The sequence below is a fragment of the Lissotriton vulgaris genome, chromosome 1_2 (genome assembly GCF_964263255.1).
Source record: "Lissotriton vulgaris chromosome 1_2, aLisVul1.2, whole genome shotgun sequence".
NCBI classification, from domain to species: domain Eukaryota; kingdom Metazoa; phylum Chordata; class Amphibia; order Caudata; family Salamandridae; genus Lissotriton; species Lissotriton vulgaris.
In genome coordinates this window covers 69957325-69979826 of record NC_141686.1, presented here as the reverse complement: position 1 = coordinate 69979826, position 22502 = coordinate 69957325, and the positions used below count along the sequence as shown (strand labels likewise).

The 22502-nt window shown below is 43.0% G+C and overlaps 1 protein-coding gene across 4 annotated transcripts in view; it reads right to left on the bottom strand.

Moving 5' to 3' along the window:
- The window catches only part of IQSEC3 (IQ motif and Sec7 domain ArfGEF 3), a 976838-nt gene that overhangs the window by 155813 nt on the left and 798523 nt on the right, over nucleotides 1-22502 (bottom strand). For all 4 annotated transcript variants that reach the window (XM_086952823.1, XM_086952826.1, XM_086952824.1 and 1 more), the window contains one exon: nucleotides 6033-6199. In XM_086952823.1, the coding sequence (XP_086808949.1) occupies nucleotides 6033-6199 (167 nt within the window). The remainder of the gene's footprint in view (nucleotides 1-6032; nucleotides 6200-22502) is intronic.

Below are 22502 nucleotides of genomic sequence, written 5' to 3'. Positions count from 1 at the left end.
CTGGGTTGAATCCATCATCAATCTTTAGCTTACTTCGCCACCCCAGTTCAGACCAAGCCATATGCAAATCAGTCTTGACTCTGTTTCCTCGTGGGAACAATCCGGCCCGAAATGCCAAGCCAGGTCTTTACTGGGCTAGAAACAAGCATCCTGGGACCGGTTTCGGGCTAACAGCCCTCATTAGCCAAGCTAGCTTGAATCCAGTGGCAAAGTGAGCAAGCGACCCACATCTGAGAAAACACTGCCAGCTTAGGGTGAACAAAGCAAACACAAGGAGATGATGGACAGAGCGCTGAAACTTTTCAGACACTCATCCCAAGCTTCCATTGAATACAGCAGGGGCACATTGCATCATGATCAAAGTTGTGGCTCTCCAGAATTCTATGTTTAATGGGATCTGTAATGTTTGTATCCAACTCTACGACAGGAAAATATTTAATGGTTTTCTGTTCAGTAATTCAAAATACCACGCCTTCTTCTCACTTGTAATGAACATAGAGTTTCCAGAGAAAACACTGACTCTGTATTCACTCTATTACTACTGTGGCTTCAAATTGGCCATGAGCTTCACAGAATGATGTGCTTTTTCCACTTCACACTCTTGAACCACTCTTGTCCCTTTGCATATCTGGTGGCCCAATGCAGCCCTCAAGAAGGTATTGAGGCAGGAGGTCGGGAGACTACAGATTCCTAATTGCTCCATGTGAAACAAACACAAAAGGTGGAAGAAGTAGAGAACAAGAGAGGAAAAAATGTATAACAAACAAAAAATTAAAATATGGGAGTTGAAAGAAGTTGAGCGAGACAGGGAAACTAGTCTCTGTGGTATTTGCAGTACTTGTACAGACCATCTTAATGGCTGTTGACTTCTGGCACTGCTGCTGCCAGATTGCAATCTGATTTATCCCTTGTTATTTTATAGTCTTTTCTCCTTCTATGTTTTTGATTTGGAGCTACTTGGTGGTTGTAAGAAATTGGGTTAGTGGTTGATGGGGAGAAAGCCAGACTCAGGCAACAACCACATCCCTTATAAGGGTGAACCAAAAAGTCACTAAAGTAACCTGTGCTTAACCCATTGCCCATGGCCTGGCATAAAAGCAGTTGTACTTCATCTAAAGGCAATATGTAAAGGATTTATGCAGCTCACAACAGTAATAAAGTAAAAACACAATACAATCAAAATCCCAAACCACAGAGTACATTTTCATAAATAAAACAATAGTCGAATGTCAAAAATCAAATCACTAGAACCAGAGATTTGAAATGTTAAGGTTTTAGGTAGATATAGTGGCTAAAAGCACAATGCGCCACTCATGGTCATGTGTTCATGCTAGACTGAGAGAAGTCACAAGTTCAGGCTGACCACGATAGAGCGTGGGACGGATTCAGGGGACATATAGTCCAGCGGAAAGGATTGTCTTCTCAAAGTCCGACACGAAGAGTTCTGTTTGTGGTGAAGGAGGCCACAAGGAGCATGGACAGAGCCCTGGGTGTTCATCATTGTAGCAAAAGGAGCAGGCCGGGTTTCTCGGGCTGTCGTCACTGTTTCATGAATATTCGATCAGGCATTGTGTTTGGTCATTGCTGGAGCTTTGCACTTGCAGTTCCCGCAGGCTGTCGTTGCTGTAGTGCGAAGGACAGATCTCACTTTGGTGGTAATCGCTGACACTGCTGTAGCTTTGCATTGGACGTCATCACGGAAGGCAAAGTCTAGTTGCGGGTGGTCCCATTCATGGTCACCAAGAACCCAACATTTCAGGGTTTCACCTTTCTTCTTAAGAGGAGCTCAACTGATCTCACCCCAGATTCCAGAACCTGAGGAGGCAGCTCTTGAGGGTGTGAAGATCTGGTTGGGCAGCACGCTTGATCATTGCTGGAGTTTTGTGCTTACAGTTCCCATGGGCTGTCACTGCTGTAGTGCGAAGGGCAGACACGTTGGTGGTTATCAATGATGATTGTTGTAGCTGAAAGAGTCAGGCTCACTTGAGCTTTCCGCTGGCGTTCATCATGAATGGCAAAGACTCACTGTGAAGGGCGCATTCACGATCGCCAAGAGCTCAAAACTTCAGGGTTTCACCTTTCTTCTCAAAAGGAGCTCAACTGTTCCCATCCAAGGTCCCGAACCTGTGGATCATGAACTCAATTCAGCAGAGCTCAGGCAGGTCCAGTTGCAGGTCCAGGCAGGTGCAGTGCAGCAGGTCAGCTAGGTTGTTTCTGGGAGGCCTCTGGAGCTTGCTGTGCTGTTGAACGTCCCTTCGCTGCGGATTAACACAATGCTCTGCAAACCAGGATTGAAAGTACTTTGGTCGGCTGGCTTAACTGGGTCCCTGTAACCAGCCCACACTCCATCACGGTCGGCCTGTACTTACGACTTTATCCTGGTCTGGTGCAACAAGATATCCACATTTGGCATTTTACCCCCTTTTGGTGCTATTTTGACTAAAATCTTACAAATTGAACATCTCGGGTTCTACTGATTGGATTTTTGTTGTTTTGGTATTGTTTTATTTATGAAAAATGACTCTATTCTTCTAACCTGTTGTGGGCTCCTTTTGTGGTATGTTTTCACTGTGTTACTGTTTGAAGTGTTGCACAGACACTTTACACACTGCCTCTTTTTACATTTATTTGGTGACACATTGTCACAGTTCCATTAAGAAATAATCTATTAAGGATCGGCTCAGTGGAATAAATCACATTTCGCCCCCTTCATAACTTCCATTACAAATGTGGTGAGGCAATTTATTTCTATAATATCAATGAATTGACAGAAATCTTCTCTGATCGGAGGGACAGGTAGCTGTAGAATTTCCAGAAGATACAAAGCACTTCACAGAGGAGCCTGGATATAAGAAGATGCCTGGGCACTACTGGCATTTCCAACAATGTCCCCTGTTCTAGAACAACTGCTACTTTAGGAACAAGAAAAATCTGAAAAACTCGTCGCCATGGAGCACTTCCCACAGGCCCTTCTGTAATGAGCAACCCAACTTCGGTTCCTATAATTTGGCATAGTGGTGGTGTTGCTCCTCTGGTATAAAATGTACTATGGAATGCAGGTATCTCTTTTGCCTATGAGTGCAAATATGGTGCAATGATCTACTTTGGTCGCGATTAATGTTCCATCACTGTGATGGCTGCTTTTTGTTTACGAACTTCATCAGCAGCCATTCACATACAAAGACAGTGGAAGCAATGTATGACCGGCTAGATTTCCACCATTTGTTCTGTATTGTAGTGTGTATTTTGAGCTGCATTGTCCTGATCAGCCCATGGAATGTTCTAATTCACATCAGGTACTCGGGTACTCTTTTTGGGGTGCATAGTAGATGGGATGTTGGTTTCAGGTAGACTTATATGGGTGGTGTTGGGTGCTGTACGTGATGTTCATAGACGTGTTAATGAAATAGTGGTGCAAACTGGCAGTTATGCATGGGCCTTAAGTGTTGCAGAAAATTGTGAGGTATGCTCACACAAGCAACAGTGGCGACCAGCATGGACCTGGGGTGGGGAGGGGGTAAAGGGGGGGGGGGAGTGGTTAAAGGGGATAATTGTAAAAAAAAGAATAATTCACTTACCTCCTCGCTGCTCTGTCTCACATCGTCACTCCTCCACCGAACAGGAAGCAGCCAGGCATTGCAGCATTGTGATTGGCTCACCTAAACCAATCACAACACTGCAATGCATGCTGTGATTAATATGAACGTTGTGGTTCGGTGCTCAGATGGGGAATGAAGGCCTTGCCATGTTCTCCACGCAGGATATAATGCAGCCTGCATGGAGAACATGCTAAAGTGTGCATGCCTGTTTGGCCGGCCCGAGAGTGCCAGTCAAAGCATCATGCGCACTTTAGTTTGCCCACCCTTCTTCCCCTGCTCTGACAGCAGAGCAGCCCCGCCCTCATGCTGCCGCTGCAGAGGACCGCATGATATTAACCTTTTGTTATTAACATGTTATTTTTCCTTACTTTTACTGCTGCACAGTCGCAGTGAGGCGACGCTCCTCTGCCTCAATGGAGGAGCCGCCACTGACAAGCGTGTAACTAACCAATTATAGGTGGTCTACATTTAGGGCCCGCACTGCTTATTATGGTTATTTTACTCTTATTCTAGCACTACTTGAGTTTTATATCTCACCTGTCTGAACTGTGGTAAAACTGGTGACTTTGCATGACCTTACACGCGGCCAATGAGCTGCTTGTTCTCTGTGAGTGTGAGGGGATTTATAGTGCAGTGGTGATTGCATCTGGTACATGTTCTGTGCGGTTTGCCCAAGAGAAATGTGCACTGTGGATGCCTTGATAGTCTATGTTCTGTGTTAGAGGGAAGGCTGTGGTCCTGATAACTTTGTAGGTCCTGTTTTGAATGTGCTCTGGACATTTGAACACTCGCTCTGGGTTCATGTGGGTGTATGTGTGTGGGAGATGTGCACCTCCGATTGTTATGTTTCAGAGTGAGTGAGTGTGTGTGCGTGTGTGTCGGTCTGTCTGTGTGAGTGTGTCTGTGTCTGAGAGGTTTGCACCTCCGATGGTTATGTTTCAGAGTGAGTGAGTGTGTGTGCGTGCGTGTGTGTCGGTCTGTCTGTGTGAGTGTGTCTGTGTCAGAAATATGCACTCCTGCGTCCTGTGCAGCGTACAAGGGAAACTTCCACCCTCTTACATCCTGCACTTCCTCCTTTGACCTTACCCATCTTTTGATCCCTCCCCCCACACACTCTAACACCATGTGCGCCCTCCATGTCCTCCACCCCAAGAATGCCAATCTTTTTGGCTTTTGAATAGTGAAATAGTCAACAACCTTCAACAAGTTACAATCCTGGTACATCATGGGAAGAAACAGTCGAGGTTTCCCTCATACAGCAGGGGGCAGCAGAATAATAATACACACACAGCAGGTACATTTAATGCTACAGTACAACATTCCCTGCGTATGGGATAAGAGCATCCACTGGTGCTGCCCATGTATATTTGTATTTACCAAAGCCCAAGTGAAGGGCCTTGCTTGTCTTACTCTTCTGTCCACGCGCCAGTGTTGATGTATTGTTTGTGCTTGTCTATGCACCAAGGATGCTAACGGATCCCGCTCAGTGATTGTGCTGTTGAAAGGTATGAATCTGTCCTGAGCATGTTCGATATGAAGATTGCAACCCTTTGGATTGCTGAATGCACTGATTCCAATTACGCTACAACACAGTATTCCCCGAAAAGAACAAATCAGCCACAGAATGTGCATCTGTACGGGAAGCAATAAATGTTTGTTTATAATAGCTGTATGCAGACCTATGCACAAGTCCCTACTATAGCATCATTGAAGTGACTTCAGCGTAAAATGAGTGGAATAAAGGCCTAGAAAGCCAGACCAGCACACATTAAATATGTTCCAGTGATACATTAAAAGGTGAATATGTGGCAGATGACTTACAGATATGACTATATAAGATACCAGATGAAGCAATATCTAGAGGCCGAAAAGGTGGGAGTATACTACGTCCACTAGTGGAAATCCCACAGTCAAACAAAATGGCGCTGACATTAAGGATGTGCTAAGTTACTATGAGGAGAGTAGTTCGCACTTGACAAAAGGAAATAACAGAACAAAAAAACAGAGAATATAGGATGGAAAATTAACCAGGTAAACACATGACCGAACATTAGGAATTTAACTGAGGAGCCAGAGAGTACTGTAGCACGCTATACTGCAAAATTGTGGCTTACAGTGAAACGGATACATTGTTCGAGCAATCCAAGTTACCCAGAATCCCTGTGGAAAGTGAATTCTGAGAAAAGAGCACCTCTTGCCACTGTTAGGGTTTTGGGAGCGCCATGCAAATGGCAATGTGTATTTTGCAAGCTCCCACTCCATTATATAAAAAACGATTTATACCCGTTGTTTGCATTCTGTCACGCTCTTGTGTCTTCTGGTGGTGGCACCATAAGGCAGCTGCCTACAGCGTCCATAATGTACCACCCGCGCGCCCAGGGACACCCATTACGCAACAAGAACCGAAGCAGAGCATGGTAAGAGCTGACTGACCTCTGAGGTTCCGAATGAAGTCTTCTAGCATCATCTTCCTGTCGGGCTTGATATTGGGGCTGTACATGTCGGTGTTGAGAAGGATGATGGCAAAAGCTAGGATGAAGATGGTGTCGGGGTTGTGGAACTGCTGGACAACATCTGGGTTGCATATGCAGTAGCGCTGGCTGGAATAGAAAGGAGTGCATGAGAAAACATCACTCTACCGCTTAACCCTCCTACCACCAGAGACAAATATCACACACAACACAACTTGGCCAACTATGAGAGATGAACAGAGAACCAATGGCAAACTCAAGACAAAGAAGGTAATATTTTACAGCATCAGTAATTAAACACAATCAAGGCGTGAGTTTGAGGCTAATCTGAACCATAACCTTTGCATCAGGAAGTGCAAAGAATATGAGGACTGTACTAAGGGTGCCCTCTAATCTAGAGGGCCACTGTGGCTTTACCACAATTTCTGGGTTTATGTTTTGGGAATTTGTAAATTGGGACTTCAACCGATTCATTGGGGGAGGAAGAGGTGTTGTTTTCAATTGCTTTAGGTTTAGGAAATAATTAAATGACTTTATACCATAATTATATTGCAACAATTATGCTGGGCTGTAGCTTTTTCGAAGACCTGATTTGATAAAGTATTGTACTTCTTTTTATTTCATGCTTTTGTTTGCACAATTTTATTTCCCCCTTAAAATAATTATGTATGTTTAGTTTAGACATTTAGGGCCGGACGTGCGCAGGAGTTTGTGGTTGCAAAGCCTGGGATTCACAACAAATATAGGATTAGCGACAGCAGAACTGCTTTTTACAATGTACCAAAGCCCACTGAAAAGCTCTACCCCTCACCTGGAACCAGCAGCACCATTCGCATTAGCTTCTCCTGACAGCCACACATTTCAAACTTTTGGTTGGAATAGCTCTCCAGTAGCTCTCTGTCAATTAATCAATCAATCAATCAGGGTATCACAAGCACCCTACTCATCCGTGGAGGTCTCAAGGCGCTTCGGGGGGGATCAGCGGATCTGATCTAGTTTCATAATCCTTCAAATGAGGCCTGAGAGCCTCAAACATTTCTCAGAAAGTGGTATCTTTAGTTATCACTATATACCAAGTACATTCGTACATGGACCAGCTGCCTCTTCTATCATTCATTGACTTCATGGCTGTCTTTCACCCAATACAGCCTGGCCAAAAGACAACACAGCGCAGCACGCGCTGTGTTGTCTTTTGGCCAGGCTAGCACCAAAGAAATACCACATACATACATGCATGCATACATCACTATGCGTTCTTCCAGGCTGCGCTAAACTGTGCTTCATGGAATATCTGGTGGAATGAAAGAACACAACAGATAGACCTGCTCTGTTGATGATCCATTTACTGGTTATTGCAACAGCCTCTATGTGTTACTTTGCAAAGGCATGTCTGGTTCTTTGCACTGTTTTGTTAAGTGGTCTACAAAGGTTCTTGGTATAAATTTCCACACCCCGGTATTTATCTGAATATTCGCTTTATCTTCACTGCTGCATCACATAAGTCCCTTACTTTAAGTGCATTAAGAGGCGTCTGACCTTACTGTATTTTTGGCACTTTTTTAATCATCATGGCTACCTGATTGAAGACCATGGGCCGTATATACATGACTGCGCCTGCGCTAGTTGTCAAGTGCGCCGGAGAATGCAGCTGTTGGCATTATGGAGGATCAGTTTGACATACGCCGTGATGTTGGCGCAGACTTTGCGCTCTGTGTCTATGTGCATTTGCCTCTGTGCGTATATTGCATTAGCGCTGGTGTCAATGCATTTTTTGACTGCAACATTCCTGTGCGTGTGGGTGCACAAACGGTTTCCTAATATAGATAAGTTTTGCGCCGTTGAAGGATAATACGCCATATAAATAAACATTCAGAAGGGTGCAGCGCAGATGACACAGCGCACATTTGTATGCGCCAGGAGCACAAATTCCATAATATGGCCCCAGGACGAGTTTGGAACATCATTGAAATACTGCGCAGAATATTCTTTGCCTTTGAGCTAGAGGTTCACTTGGTGTCTTTTCCTGAAATTATATTAGTTCATAGAATAAGATATGGAATCTTGAGTTGTGTTGGGGATTGTTCCTTTTACATCACTCTTGTATACTACAAAACTTGTATACTACAAAAAACAATGGTGCTTAACGTGCAGCTGAGGAGCATCAATATTAAAGACAAAGGTATCTAAATATTTTCTTTACGGGTTCATAACATTTTCATTCACCCTGCAAAGATCAAAAATCTATCTGGACCAATTAGACCACTCCAATGACCAGACTAAAAACAAATGAGAATTTTTCCTCTCAAACTCCAGTGTACAACAAAGCAACAATTTGTCCCCCGCCATCTTTGCTCCAGCTGTTGAGCTTGTTGTACAAAATGTAAGCGACAATGGAGAGATCAGAGAACCTGTCGTACTTGAAAGACTTGTTGCAGATGATATCATCTGCCTGATAAGGCATTCGAGTAGCATCACTGTCAGAAAACGTGAGTATCTAGAAAGCATCCATGGCTAATTAGGTTACAAACTAAATCACACAAAGTCCATGGCACTAAATATGAGAGAGCCCAAACATACTACTGGACATTTATTATTAGTAGTATTATTATTATAACATTTATTAAGCGCTACTGTTGCCCGTATGTCTCCTGGCGCTATGTGAAATCTTGCCCAAAAGCTCAGAGCAGACGTCAGATAAACCTGTAAACAGACAAGTTTTTAAAGTTTTTCGAAAAGTCAGTAAGCTGGTCATACCTCTAAGGTATAGTGGAAGATTATTCCAGGTCTTGGCTGCATTCACTACAAAGCTTCTTCTACCCGAGGTGGCCTCTTTTGCTAATGGTACATTGACCAGCTTAGCATCAGATGAGTGCAGTGATCTGATTGGAGTATAACAATACAGCCGCCCTTTTCAATAAGCCGGACCTGTTGTGAACCAGAAATAAGCTTTAAACTGGGTGCGCTTTGTAACTGGCAACCAATGCAGCTTCCGTATCTCCTTCGAGATTGGTGCGTATTTTGGAAAGCCCAACACCAATCTAGCAGCAGTATTCTGCAGGAGTTGCAACTTCTGCATTATTCCTTCCTGGATGTTAAAATACACACTGTTGCAATAATCAAGCCTAGACATGGTGAGAGCTGTGACAACTGTTTGGCGACACTCCTTAGGTAGAAGCAGCAAAATGTTCTTGCAGGACCCGAGAGCAAAGGACGTAGCAGAGGCCACTGAATTCACTTGGTCTCTGAAACTAAATTTCATTTGAAACTAATCAATACCTCAATGGCTGCTTGAAAAAGCAAACCCCTTTCTATAACCACCTCACCCCTCTAGTCTGTTGATTTAGGCCAGTGCACTTAAAAAATGTATGACAGCGTCATACCCTTCTCCCTCAACCGCTTTATGATAACAGAGAACTCACACTAGTTCCGAGCTGGACCAGACTTGAGCCTTAGGTCTGGGGTTCAATGTTTACATTGAGACAGGTTTATAAGGATGGTAGACCTTTCGAGTTTGATAAAGCAAACAAGAATTAGAGGAGATGGAAATGACAAATGACAAAACTGCTAACTTTGTCACTGTGGAGCACATCTGATGATGTAGAGAAGAGCAGGGACAAGGCAACCAACAGAATTTGGAGAGTTATTGAAACTAAGGGTTCCAAAACTTTGGTGGACCAGGCAGTTGATATTAAGAAAAGGTATGTGTTGACCTGGAAAAGAGCAAATGCAAACAATCTCAATGCAGACTTGGACTCACTTTGGGAGCCAGTCCATCAAATCATCCAGATGTACTCCTACCAGTGACAACACTGACAAAATACGTAACTGCAGGCGCCTCACTACCCTGATAGATGAGGCCCGTTTTGCCCATCTGTCTAAACTATGTTTTAATATTTGCAGTCAGCTAGGGACTACCTTCTTGTGTTGGTGGGCCTGTGGCGATGTAGTGAATGCCTCCCTGGCATTCTTCATGGAAATTCCATGTTGCTTAGTGATGATGTTTCTTCTTATTTAGAATGTTTAGAGTTGAATTGGTATTGCTGTTGGGATCTTTGTAACTGGTGGAGCTACTCTTAAAAGCTCCACAACCGTGTAGCCTATGATTAAATCTTAATGACTTACCTTGGCTCCTGAGTCGTTACCATAAATTGTTGGCAATGATCTGGCTACACGGAGAAACTTTGCATGCTGCAAGTCATGTATTTCAATGAAGAATATCCATTTTCAAAATCTCCTTTGCTCTGCTGTCTCAGACTTTGTCTTTGACATTTCAACCTGACTCTGCTGTGCTGTCTAGACTTTGCTATTTACACTTCCCAGCGGTGAGCACGTGAAATCCGGAGAACCCCAGCACTTCATTCTGTTTACTGCGGAGAACAATTCTGGAGACAAGGAGTGTACAACCATCGACAAGCAAATCGCCTTTCAACCGGAACACTCTGTTGAACCCCGGTGAGATCTTTCATATTTTTGGGGTTTTGGTGTTGTTTGGTTTAAGCAGTTGTTCAAACTCGGTAACTCTCCTCGTGCTACCATTTGCTTGTGCTCTTACGTGTGTCCACCGATCAGTACTTTCAAAGCACCACGCTGTGTTTCCACTGTTCATGTAGCTAGTGCTTGTTGTTTAGATCTCAGATCTTCATGTATTTGAAGAATCCTCCAACGGAAATTTTGTTTAAAAACAGAGATTCTTCTTTTTCCATTTTTTCATGGAAATAACTTTCTGGGAAACCATGTCATCTTTGCACGCAAGCAACATAAGGGTAGTGTCTCCAAGCAACGTATGCAAGCGTCTTCAAGCAACCATGGGCAGCGTTTCCTAGCAACGTATTCAGCCTTCTTCAAGCATTAACCTCATCAGCGTGTGTTCGTCAAGGCTTCGTGTTTCCTAGCAACTCTTTTGAAGCCGTATAGTCAGCCGATAAGCGCGGTCGTGTGTATTTTCAAGAATTCTCTTTCATTCAACAACGTTTCTCGGATGTGCACGGCTGTGGAGTACTTAACGTAATACTTCATCTTTAATTTTTGTTTCTTGCACATTTTCGCCGATGTGCATGGCTTCAGGTTTTTTTTATTGTTCTTATACGCTGATGTGCACAGCTATAACAATTTATTGACAACATATTCCTTGTTTTCATGCACATTTTCGCCAATGTGCACGGCTTCTTCTGTTCTTTTTGGATACTTATAGTTAACTTTTATTATTCTCAAGTGTTCTATTGTGTCATATTTATCTAGATTTCTTGTTGTCACTGAAATACAGTAATCTCATGACTTTAATTTATTTCTTGATGTAACAACAATTGTTCTTTACAATTCTTGACGTAGCTGTCAAGGGATTAAATATACTGGGTTGGTATCACCAAGGACCTTTTGGTATTATTCTTAGCCCCAGTACCAAGGAACACGTTTCTATTGTAAGTTGTCGTGATAATAGAGAAAAGTGGAAAAATGAGTTTCCAACATTTTTTGATAACAAGTTGGGTAAGATCATTGGTTTTAAAGATAAAATCATTGTTTAAGATGAAGGCAGTCCCTGTAAAATATAAACTAAGAGGAGTTCCTTTCAGTGTTAAAAACGATTTGGACAAGGAACTTAGGGGTCTGTGTGACCAAGGTATAATTGAACCCAACTCATTTTCCTTATGGTTGTCTCCATTAGTTGTGGCCCGCAAGAAGTGTGGCCAACTTAGGGTGTGTGTGGACTTAAGGTCGTAGAACAAGGAGATACAGATTGATTCACATCCCCTGCCAAAAATCAATGATATGTTTGTGTGCATTAAGGGAGCAAGATTTTTCTCCAAATTGGATTTAGCATGTGCCTATCTCCGGATAGATCTACATCCCGAGTCATGTCATCTTACTGCTTTCATCTCGCCCTTGGGAACTTTTCAGTACTGGCGTATGCCATTTGGTCTTGCATCAGCAGCCTCTGTATTTCAGAGAGTCATGCAGGAACTTTTGAAGGGCATTGATGGAGTTATTGTTTTTCAAGATGACGTGTTGATTTTTACCAAGGATTCTTGTTCACATGATTTTGCTGCGGAAAAGGGTGTAGTCTTAAAGTCAGAAAAATGTAAGTTCTTGTGTTCTGAGGTCGAATATTTAGGACATTTATTAACACAAGATGGAAAAAAGCCCAGGGAAGGTTTGGTGGAAGCTATTGTTAGTGTAGCTGCTCCTAGTGATAAAGTTGGTGTTAAGTCCCCTCTGGGTTTGAGTGAGCATTATTCACATTTTGTCCCAGATTTTGCCACCATAGTTAGACCCATCAGCAATCTACTAAAAAAGGGAGTCAAATTTACTTGGTCAGCAGAGTGTGTTTCAGCTTTCAATCTTATTAAGTCGATGCTTACCAAAAGCAAAGCTTTAAAACCTTTTGACCCTGATTTGCCATGTTGTATTACTGTTGATGCTATCAAAGTTAGACTAGGAGGTATTCTCAGATAAAAAACATCGCAGTGGTGAAGACACTATAGGATTTGCTTTAAGAGTTCTTAGAGATGCTGAATTACACTATTCAGTTATTGAAAAAGAGTTATTAGCATGTTTGTGGGCTATTGAGATATTCTGTCCATATATTTGGGGAAGACGTTTCTCGTTATTTACTGATCACAAGCCATTGATTTCTATTCTCAGTGCTGGTGTCAATAAATGCTGTACACCTAAGATTGTAAGGATGGTCTCTAGACTTTTGCAATATCAATGTGATGTTGCACATATTTCTGGAGGAAAAAATATAAGACCATATTTCCTCATTACAATGATGAGAGTGATGATGTTGCTTTCAGTAATTTGTGTGAGCAAGATTGCGACAATTGTTTTGTGGCCGAGTTAGATTCACCTGTATCAACTGTGGGCTCTGAAAAGGAGTGGAGAGTTGCTCTGAAGAATGACGAGTTACTTCAACAAGTTTGTGAATTTGTACATTGCGGTTGGCCAAGCGAAAAAGTGTTATCACCTCTTCTTCAGCCTTACTGTAAGGTTGAAAATGAGTTATCTATTGAGGATGGTTTATTGGTTAGATGTGATAAACGTGTTCCTCCACACATTGTGAGGGATGAAATGATCAGAAATGCTCATAAAGGGCATTTAGGTGCAACTTTCACTAAACGTCATATTCGCGACAGTTTTTGGTGGCCTAAGATGGATGGAGAAATTGAGGAATTTGTTGCTACTTTCTGTGTATGTTGTACAGCTGATAAAACGTTAAGGACTGCATCTACTCCTTTACAACCCATTGATTGTCCTTCTGGGCCTTGAGTAAAAGTGGGTTTCGAAGTCATGGGTCCTTTTGATACATTGTCAGGTGGGTTTAGGTTCATTCTTGTACTTATGGAATATACTTCCAGGTGGCCGGAGATTAAGCTTGTGAAGGAAGCTAATGCTTCTGCCATTACTTCAATTTTGAATGAAATATTTTTGAGGCAAGGTTTCCCTGAATTACTGGGTTCTGACAATGGGACTCAATTTGTGTGTGAGTTGTTTGAGAATTTTCTTGCATCTTGTGGGATCAAACATGCCATTATACCACCCACAAACAAATGGCCTCGTTGAGAGGATGAATCGAGTAGTGGGAGAATGTATCAAGTGGGCAAAGTCTGGGAACCTTTACATTGTCAAATCGTTACACAGTATATAGTGGTTTTACAGAACTACTCCCCATGTTTCTACAAAGGTCTCTCTTTTTGAACTGCTCAGATGACGCAAGTCTAATTTGAGTTTTAGACCTGGTTGGATAAATAAGTGGCTTAAATCTGAGTCTGACTTGAACAAACGTATGGAGATAGTGAAACTCAATATGTCAGAATCTCAGAGTAAACTTAAAGCATGGTTCGATAAAAAGAAACGTGTAAAAACTGTTCCATTAATTGTTGGAGATTTTGTCAAAATCAAATCTTCTGTTTATGTCAAAAAGGGTGAGAGCAAGTTCAGCAAAACTGTTAAAGTGGTAAGAATTTGTAAAAATGCTGTTCTAGTCTCTAGTGGACATTGGTGGAACCTTTCTAAAATTGTTAAAGTACTGTTAGAAAACACTGTGTGTTCAAACAATAATGCAGTGGGTAAGAGTTCTGCTTCTGATCCTGCTCCTGTTGAGTTAAGGAAGAGTTCAAGAGTAAGTGTAATTCCTAAGAGATTTCAGGAGTGATTACATTGTATTTAAGTTTGCTCTTTTTTTTATTTTTTATTTACAAGAAGGTGGGGAGGTATGTAGTATCCTGTTTATTGTGAATGCCTCCCTGGCATTCTTCATGAAAATTCCATGTTGCTTAGTGATGATGTTTCTTCTTATTTAGAATGTTTAGAGTTGAATTGGTATTGCTGTTGGTACTTTTGTAACTGGTGGAGATACTGTTAAATGCTCCACAACCGTGTAGCCTATGATTAAATCTTAACAACTCACCTTGGCTCGTGAGTCGTTCCTACAGTGGGCCTGTGGCGATGTCAATGCACATGTATTTTAGGATATAATTTCACTAGTTAAAAGTAGAAATGGTGGCAATTCCCACGTAATCATCTGGAGTACACATTTTAGAATTGAGGTCAGATGTGAGCAAAATGTTTTTTGTCATAGCTTTCTAAAATCACTCTTGCTCGGATACTGAAATGGACCAGAAACACCACAGTACACACAGGCAGTGGAAAAGATCAAAACCTCAAATGTTTTCAAACACATTAAATATTTAGACATTCGACCCCCTCTTCTAGACTTTATTAAAAAGAAAGCACATGATGGACTTTAGACGTCACAAGTTGTTAGACATCCAACAATGGTGTAAAACAGACAGCCAATGATCAGAAGCAGAACAACAGTGGCCATAGAATAAGACTAGGGAATTTTGCTGTCTGGAGAACATTGGGGACATAGCAGAGCAAGTGGGGAACCTTCTGAACAGCTAGTCTGTTGCAGGGCTGTGTGGGATGGGGGCTGGATGATTGATTGTCATTGACTGGTGGTAAAGTTATCTGAAGCACACCAGAGCTTTAGATACAAGTCTCAAGAAGTGTGTGCCTTTTGGTGCTTTGTTTGGTTCTCAAAAATAGTAGCAGCTTATCCGGGGAACAGTGTTGTTCCTAGTCTTTCTCACACTAAGTGGACTTCAAAACTCAAGCCTTTCTTACCTCCCTAGAAGGCACAATAGATAACCGTTAAGTGCATGTTATGGTAAAACCTTATGACGGTGTGTTTCAATAAGGTCATCAATTTCATCTTTCCACAACCTTCCACCGCCTTCGCACTGGCTTCATGGGATATTTTTTAAAGAGCAAATGTTCTCACTTTGAATATTAACATGTGGCTTCTTCTATTAAGTGCAGATTTTGAACATATTTAACTATGTTTTTAATAATGGGATTTGAAATATAGAGTTAAAGCTAAATAATTTGTTTGAGTAATGTTTGCACACTTAATAAAAAAAGATTGAAACCCAAAAACAGGCAGAACTAACTGTGTTATTGAACTGTTCCTATTCCTAGTTGGAGCCTCTTTGCCACTGGCTTTCAGGGCGGCAGAACTAACCCTTCTACACATTATCTGTCCTTTAGTGCTGCAAATGGAAAAACATCTGGGGACTCACTACAAGCAAGCAATGTTCGTTAAATTCACACCAATCTGGGATTGGGATCAGGTGTATGGGACAGGTCTTGGATCTGACGAGAAGTAAGTGTTCCCTCAAGGTGTGAATCAATGAATGCAAAAACAGCAAATCAAATATTCTCTTGCTAGGCCCCTAAATTGTTCAATGCCTCCTGGAAGTGGTAAGATCTTATTCACCCTTCAGGAATGGGACGGAAAAATTCCTTAAGGAGCACCTATTGGACAGTTGCAGTAAGTTACAGTAGGGTAGTAATTTAATAATGGTAAATATCAAGGCTTCTCAGTAAAACTACTATCGCTGTTGAAGGCCAATCAGTAGTCTTTCACAAGGCTGGAACACGGATTTAAGAGTGTACTGGCACTTATTAGCTTGACTGGCATATTTTATTGATACAATGCTGGTATGACTCACATATGTGTAATTGTATAGTTGGGGAGATGTATCGGTTGTGCTCGGGGCTGTACCAAGCAGCAGAGATCTATCGGTTCCACTGGATTCACAGAGGCTGGCAAAGCACCTTAGTCCCACTTCATAGGGTACAGGCCTGGAGTGGCACCACTTGGCAGGGTAGACTCACAGATGGGTAAAGTGCACAAAGTTCCAAGGCAAGTAAAACATGAGGTCTGAAGGCAAAACGTTAGGGGAAAACCACACCAAGGATTCCCGGTGCAACAGATTTCATGTCATGCAAAAACCATGTAAAGTCAATGGGACAGTGTGTAACCATGCAACTATGTGACCATCCACAAGATATTGTAGCCTGCCTGTTGTCATTAGCACTCAACAATAGACAGCAAAAGCTGACTGTAGCCAGGCACTAAAAAGGCTCTGGGTGCATGATACTGCATCACTAGTCACTCAATTAGTCACTAAACTCAAGGACAGGGCTCCGGTTGGACAGTGTCAGAAGAGGGAATGTAAACATTAGAATCATCTCCCCTTCATACCCTGAACCAGGAAGAATATGCTTTGTAACAGACTCACAGTCTTCAAGACAGGTACTGGGAAGATGCTTAGCAAAGATGCCGTCCATTTACCTCACCTCCCTGCTGTACAAGCACATGCAGCTTGTTGGTACCGTTGGCATATGTAGAGAGCCAGAGCTGGGTGTACTGATGACTTGTGGTGGCAATGACAGCATTGCACCTGGGCACTGGCATGCAGTGGTGTAAAATAACCTCAGAGGGCCCCCCTGCAAGGTAAGATGAGGGGGTCCACTTCACCCATTTGGTTAGAAATGGGGGTCTCTAGTTGGCAATGGTTTGCACCTTTGTCCAAGTAGGGACCCTTCTACCTAGTCAGGGTAAGGGGGATACACTGCTAAAATAACCCATGCTCAACCCCTTGGAAGCTTGACAGGAGCAGACAGGCTTATCTCAGAGGCAGTGGGTAAAGTATTTGTGAACACATACAGTAATATAGTGAAAACACTGCAAATGGACACCACACCAGTTTAGAAAAATAAGTAATCTTCATCTTAACTAAACAAGACAAAAACGACAAAAACCCACAATACAGTAATCAAAATTTGACTTTTAAAAGGTAAAAATAGATCTGTTCAGAGCAAATTGCAGATGGAACACTTTTCATACAACGTACCTTGGATGCATCGCGCGTACCCAAAAAAATGTTGCAGGGAAGGTGATGCGTCAGATCCTTACGCCCGGGGAAGGTGATGCGTAAGTTCCTTACTTCAGGGCAGGTGATGCGTCGGTGCCTCACTGCCACGCAGGGGCGGTGATGCATTGGTTCCTTACTGTGAGGGGAGGTGATTCATCAGTTTCCTACTGTGCGGGGAGGTGATACGTGGTTTTTCAATATGGCAATGACACTACGTTGTTCTCTTCAGCCGCGGTCCACAATGCATTGGTTCTTACAGCCGCACAGCAGGGCATGCGTCGGAATAGCTGCGGTGATCTTGGACTTTGGAGATCGGTGCATGGAATTCAGCATGCATCAATTTCTCGAGGTGCTGCTGCGATTTCCTCTGCAATGTGTCAGAAACAGGTATGAATGCGTCACACTTCTTGAGTTTGTGTTACTTTTTCTGGTCACAGCAGCAAACAGCCTCCAGAGGTCCAAAACAGCAGATCGCACCTCTTAGCAGATCAGAACTCCCAGCAAGAAAGTTCAGGGAAGTTGGTGGTGAAGTCTTTGTGTCCCTGAGACTACAGAACAGGAGGCAAGCTCTATTTCAAAGCCCTTGGAGATCTTCCTCAAGCAGGTGACACAGCACACAGCAAAGTCCTTGTCCTTTCCTTGACAGAAACAGTCACTGCAGGGCAACCCCAGACAGCAAACAGCACAGGGGCAGTACTCGTCCTAAGTTTGTCCAGCTCTTCTCCTTGGCAAAGGTTCCTCTTGAGTCCCAGAAGTGATCTAGGAAGTCTTGTCTATCCCCAAAACTTCCATCAGGAGGCAAGCTCCTAAGGAAACCCCCTTTGAGATGATTGGTGCAGGGCCTCCATTACGCCCCTGATGGAGTGGTCAGTACCTGTTCACTGCTCCTCAGTCCAGGAGCACAGGTCTTGAGCATTCCATCACAACACCAGCTCTCCCCTTAGCGCAGTGAAGCACAAGGCAGTGGGCAGGGGAATGTTGCAGTAAACAATGAAAAAAATAATGAGGCCACTTGAGCAAACAATGACATGAGTTCCCTAGAATTATACTTAGCTAGGCTGCTGCAAAGTTACACAGTCAGTAACCCTCGGCTACGAGACCCCCTACACCACAGGAGCTGCAGTTTATGCCACTGGAGTTAATTCCTGCTCAAACTTCCCAAGGACAGAACAATGGTTTTGGTGTAATACGCTCCTAGTTAAGCATTAAGGGGCACATGAATCAATCCCGCATTTTGCGATTTCCAAATAGCGAATTTTACCTATTCGCTATTTAGAAATCGCAAAATTCAATGGATGAGGGATTTGCAAAAAATGTGATTCCTTAATTGCGACTCACAAATTGCGAGTCGCAATTAAGGAATGGCTTGCCATTGATTCCTATGGTCTCTAGGCCCTAGTCCCATAGGAATCAATGGGAATTGCATGGGCAATCTGCGAGTACCAAATAGGTACTCGCAAATTGCGCATGCAATTTCAAGGGTGATAGTGGTGCCAAAAGGACACCCTAATGCACCTCTGAAAGTGCAATTAAGAAACATGTTACACAAACACATGACCCAAGATCATGTTTGTGTGCAACATAGAACTTTGAAAAGTGCACTTTTGTGCATTTTACAAAGTTTTCGTAAATTACCATCAACTTTAACACCTTGGCCGCGGCCGGAATACCTCCGCGGTGCTGAACATTCCGATCACGGGCGTGGTCATGACGGCTCCCGGCCGTCATCAGCACACGCCCACCGTGACTCATGACGGCCGGGAGCCGTCATCAGCATCAAAGGGGTTAAGTTGATGGTAATTTGCATTTCTTAATAGCGAAATCGCAATTTTTTTATTGCTGCATTGCATTTACAGAATCGCAATTTGTGATTCTCTAAATGCAATTGCACTTTAAGTAATCACAAATTTTGCGATTACTTAAATAACGATTTTTGCATTTGGAATGATGCAGCCCAAATGCAACAATTGCGGTTGCAAAGGGACTGATTCTGCAAATCTGCCCCTTTGTGACCGCAAAAAGCAATGATGAATGTGCTCCTAAATATACATAGTTCCGAGAAAGTCGTAATCTCCTTTGAAACACTCTGAGCGAGAGTCCCCAACACATCTGAGGGGTATTTTGCTGACTATCATAGAACTCACACAGATCCTTCAAGCAATGTGAGAGGATTTTTGAATGTATGATAATTATCGCAAGACCCTTTGTCAAAGTGTTGCAGGCTCCGACTTCCATCCTTCTAATGTCCCAACAAGCCGTGCTATTATCATGCATGGGGTTTCTTTGATATTGTCACTTCTGAAATAGTGTTTGGGCTACGGAAAAATCACTAAATCTATTATTTGCTAAATATACTAAAAAAGCTATTGTTGTGACCCGCTGATGAATGAAAAGGTAAAAACTCCCCTTTGGTAATGTGGCTGTTTAGGGACAATTCTCTCTCTCAGTTCATAAAAACACAAGTATACATTTTTATGAAAGCTTTTCTATAAATACAATGAGATTATTATACCCTGAGGCTCTTCAGTAAAATCCTTCATTGCCTTCTGCTGTGTATCGGTCCTAATTGCTTTTTACACAAGGTTTTTAAACAGCAGCCAGTCAGTTCTGGGAGGAAGCCGATGAAGTGTGTGAAGAACGCTAGTTTCCTATACTGCGCTCCAGAGGCTGACATCTCACCTGATTAGTGGCTTTTCAGATGCCAGCAGCTTTCTTTATGTCAAAGTCAGTGCAGGCTCCTCCGCTGAGACAGAGGAGTGTCACCCCACTCCTATTTCAGCAGTGCAAAAAATAAAAATAAAATGATAATACCAAGACGGTATTATCATTTTATTTTTCTATGCGGGAGTCGGGGCGGGGCTCTAAGTGCACATGACAGTTTGGCCATCATTAACATGGAATTGAGACCAACATCGTAAACACTAACAGTACAGACAAACATAAATAAAATATAATCGTGCCCCTGAGTATTCATGCCTCAAAATGTTTGTGTTAGCTGACACGTAAGCAGTTGATGAGTGATTCGGCAGTAAAGAACATTTATGAAATATACCCCTTGACACCGTGCTGTTATCACACACATGTGGTGTCAGTAGTTGTAGTGCACTCTTATAAGGGTTCAAAACAGTCGTCGGGACTAGGGTTGTGGTGATTACCTAAAGTAGGCTGGACTTCAGTATTATCAGGTGGCAAGGAGGAGATGCGTTTAAAGTGTGCTTTCTGTAAGTAATATGGAATTTATCACAGCTTTTAAAATTGTGGGGAAAGGAGAAGTTGTCGGCCGGCTCAAGAGGCCGACTTCCTGTGTACTTACATTTTTGCCGTCTTGGAGTCTGCACTTACCTAACTCCGGGTACCTGGGATAGTGATCCTAAGCGTCTGTCTTGTTTTCGTCTGTCAGATCCCTTCTGATCCCAGTTTGGACCGAGGCTCTTTAAGAGCGGTTCTCTCTGTAGGAGACTAGAGCGCTAAACCGTCAATGTGGCGGTGATGCGCATGTCTTGCGGCCATCTTGTAGTGGTCAGGGATGATGAAGTGTCTTTCTTGTAAACTAGAAAAATAAAAAACTAGCAATGGGAGTTCTAGGGTAATGGTAAAGGTTCCGTATAGGTATGTTGTAGGACAGATGCATTTAACGTGTCCATGAGGATGTAGCTATAGGGGTGAACGGAACCCCATGTTGACATTATTGCTGGAGAGTTACCCATTACTGTAGCCAGTGGGCTGTGATGAAGAGTGCACATTTTTGGGGAAGTGTCCAGTCTAGAAAGCACAGGGGCTGATGTTACATCAGGCCCGGAGGTTGTGATAAGGGGTATAAGTTCTGAGATGTACCCAGTCCAGGTTACACAGGCACTGATGCTGCACCAAATATATATCCCGGAGGGTGAATCAACATAGATGAATGTGGGTATTTAGACCTCAGTCCAGGGAATGTCATCATAGAGCCCACTTTTGTTGGTCTGGATGTGGAACAGCCGCCGTTGTTCCCATCTAAAGATAGTGCTCACATTCCAGGACGGGTCTGCCTCCATGACAGTCCATTTCAGGTCTGTGGAATGGTTAACCTCCTTATAGTGGTTGCTCATTTTGGTTGCACTCTGGCCACATATGATGGTGATTCTGTGTTCTCCCATTCTGATTTTCACTGGTCTTGTAGTCATGCCAACATAGTTCATGGTGCATGGATGGCTGATCAGATAAACACACTTCTTTGTGTTGCAGTTTGTCTGCTGCCTTTGTATCCAGCTAATGGTGCCCGACTGGAGGATAGATGGGTGGCTAGTGGAGTTGCATGCCGTGCAGCTTCCACAAAGATAATGCCCACGGACTCGAGGAAGGTTCCATAGGGTGTCCTGTGCGTTTGGTTTGTTTGCACATGGTCTAGTGTGTATCAGCTGATCCCTCAGACTGGACTTTCTCTTAAATGTGAAGCGTGGGCGTTCCAGTTTTAGGTTTCCAGCATTCAAGATCCTCCAATGTTTTAAGATGATGGATTTCACCTTGTTGGAAAGGAGGTTGAAGGAGGTGTTACATGTCAGGACATCATCTTTGGTGCATATGTTCTCTTCCAGAAGTGCCTCCCTATTATTGTTCAGTTGCCTCTTTTCTGCCAGTCTCATTATCTTCGGTGGATATCTTCTTTCAAGGAGATTGTTGCTAAGTTCCTTGGCCTGGGTTTCATAGTTGGTTAGGTCTCCGCAATTGCATTGGAGGCGGAGGAACTGTCCATAGGGGAGGTTTTCCCGGAGTGCTTTGGGATGGTGATTTTCGAAGGAGAGAAGACTGTTGCAGTCAGTGCTTTTCCTGTAGGTTTTGGTTTCCACATGGCCTTATTTTAGGCTGATCAATAAGTCAAGAAATTACATTTCAGAGTTAGAGAAGGAACTGGTGAACTTGAGAAAGGGGTGCAAGGTGTTGATCCATTCTGTGAAGGAGTCACAGCTGTCTCTGTCGCCCTGCCAGAAGACTAGGATCTCGTCTGTGTATCTCTTCCATAGTAGGATGTTAGTGATGAATGGGTTGGTGGCACAGAGTATGTATTTTTCTTCAAAATCGATGATGAATTCTGCTGTAGTAGGGGTCGGAAGGTTGGTCATTCTCAGGAGGCTGTCTATAACTTCCAGGTTGGTGTCTTTGGGGATATTAGTGTACAGAACCTCCATATCCAATGTCATGAGGAAGGTCATCTCTCCTGGGTTTTCAATGTTAGC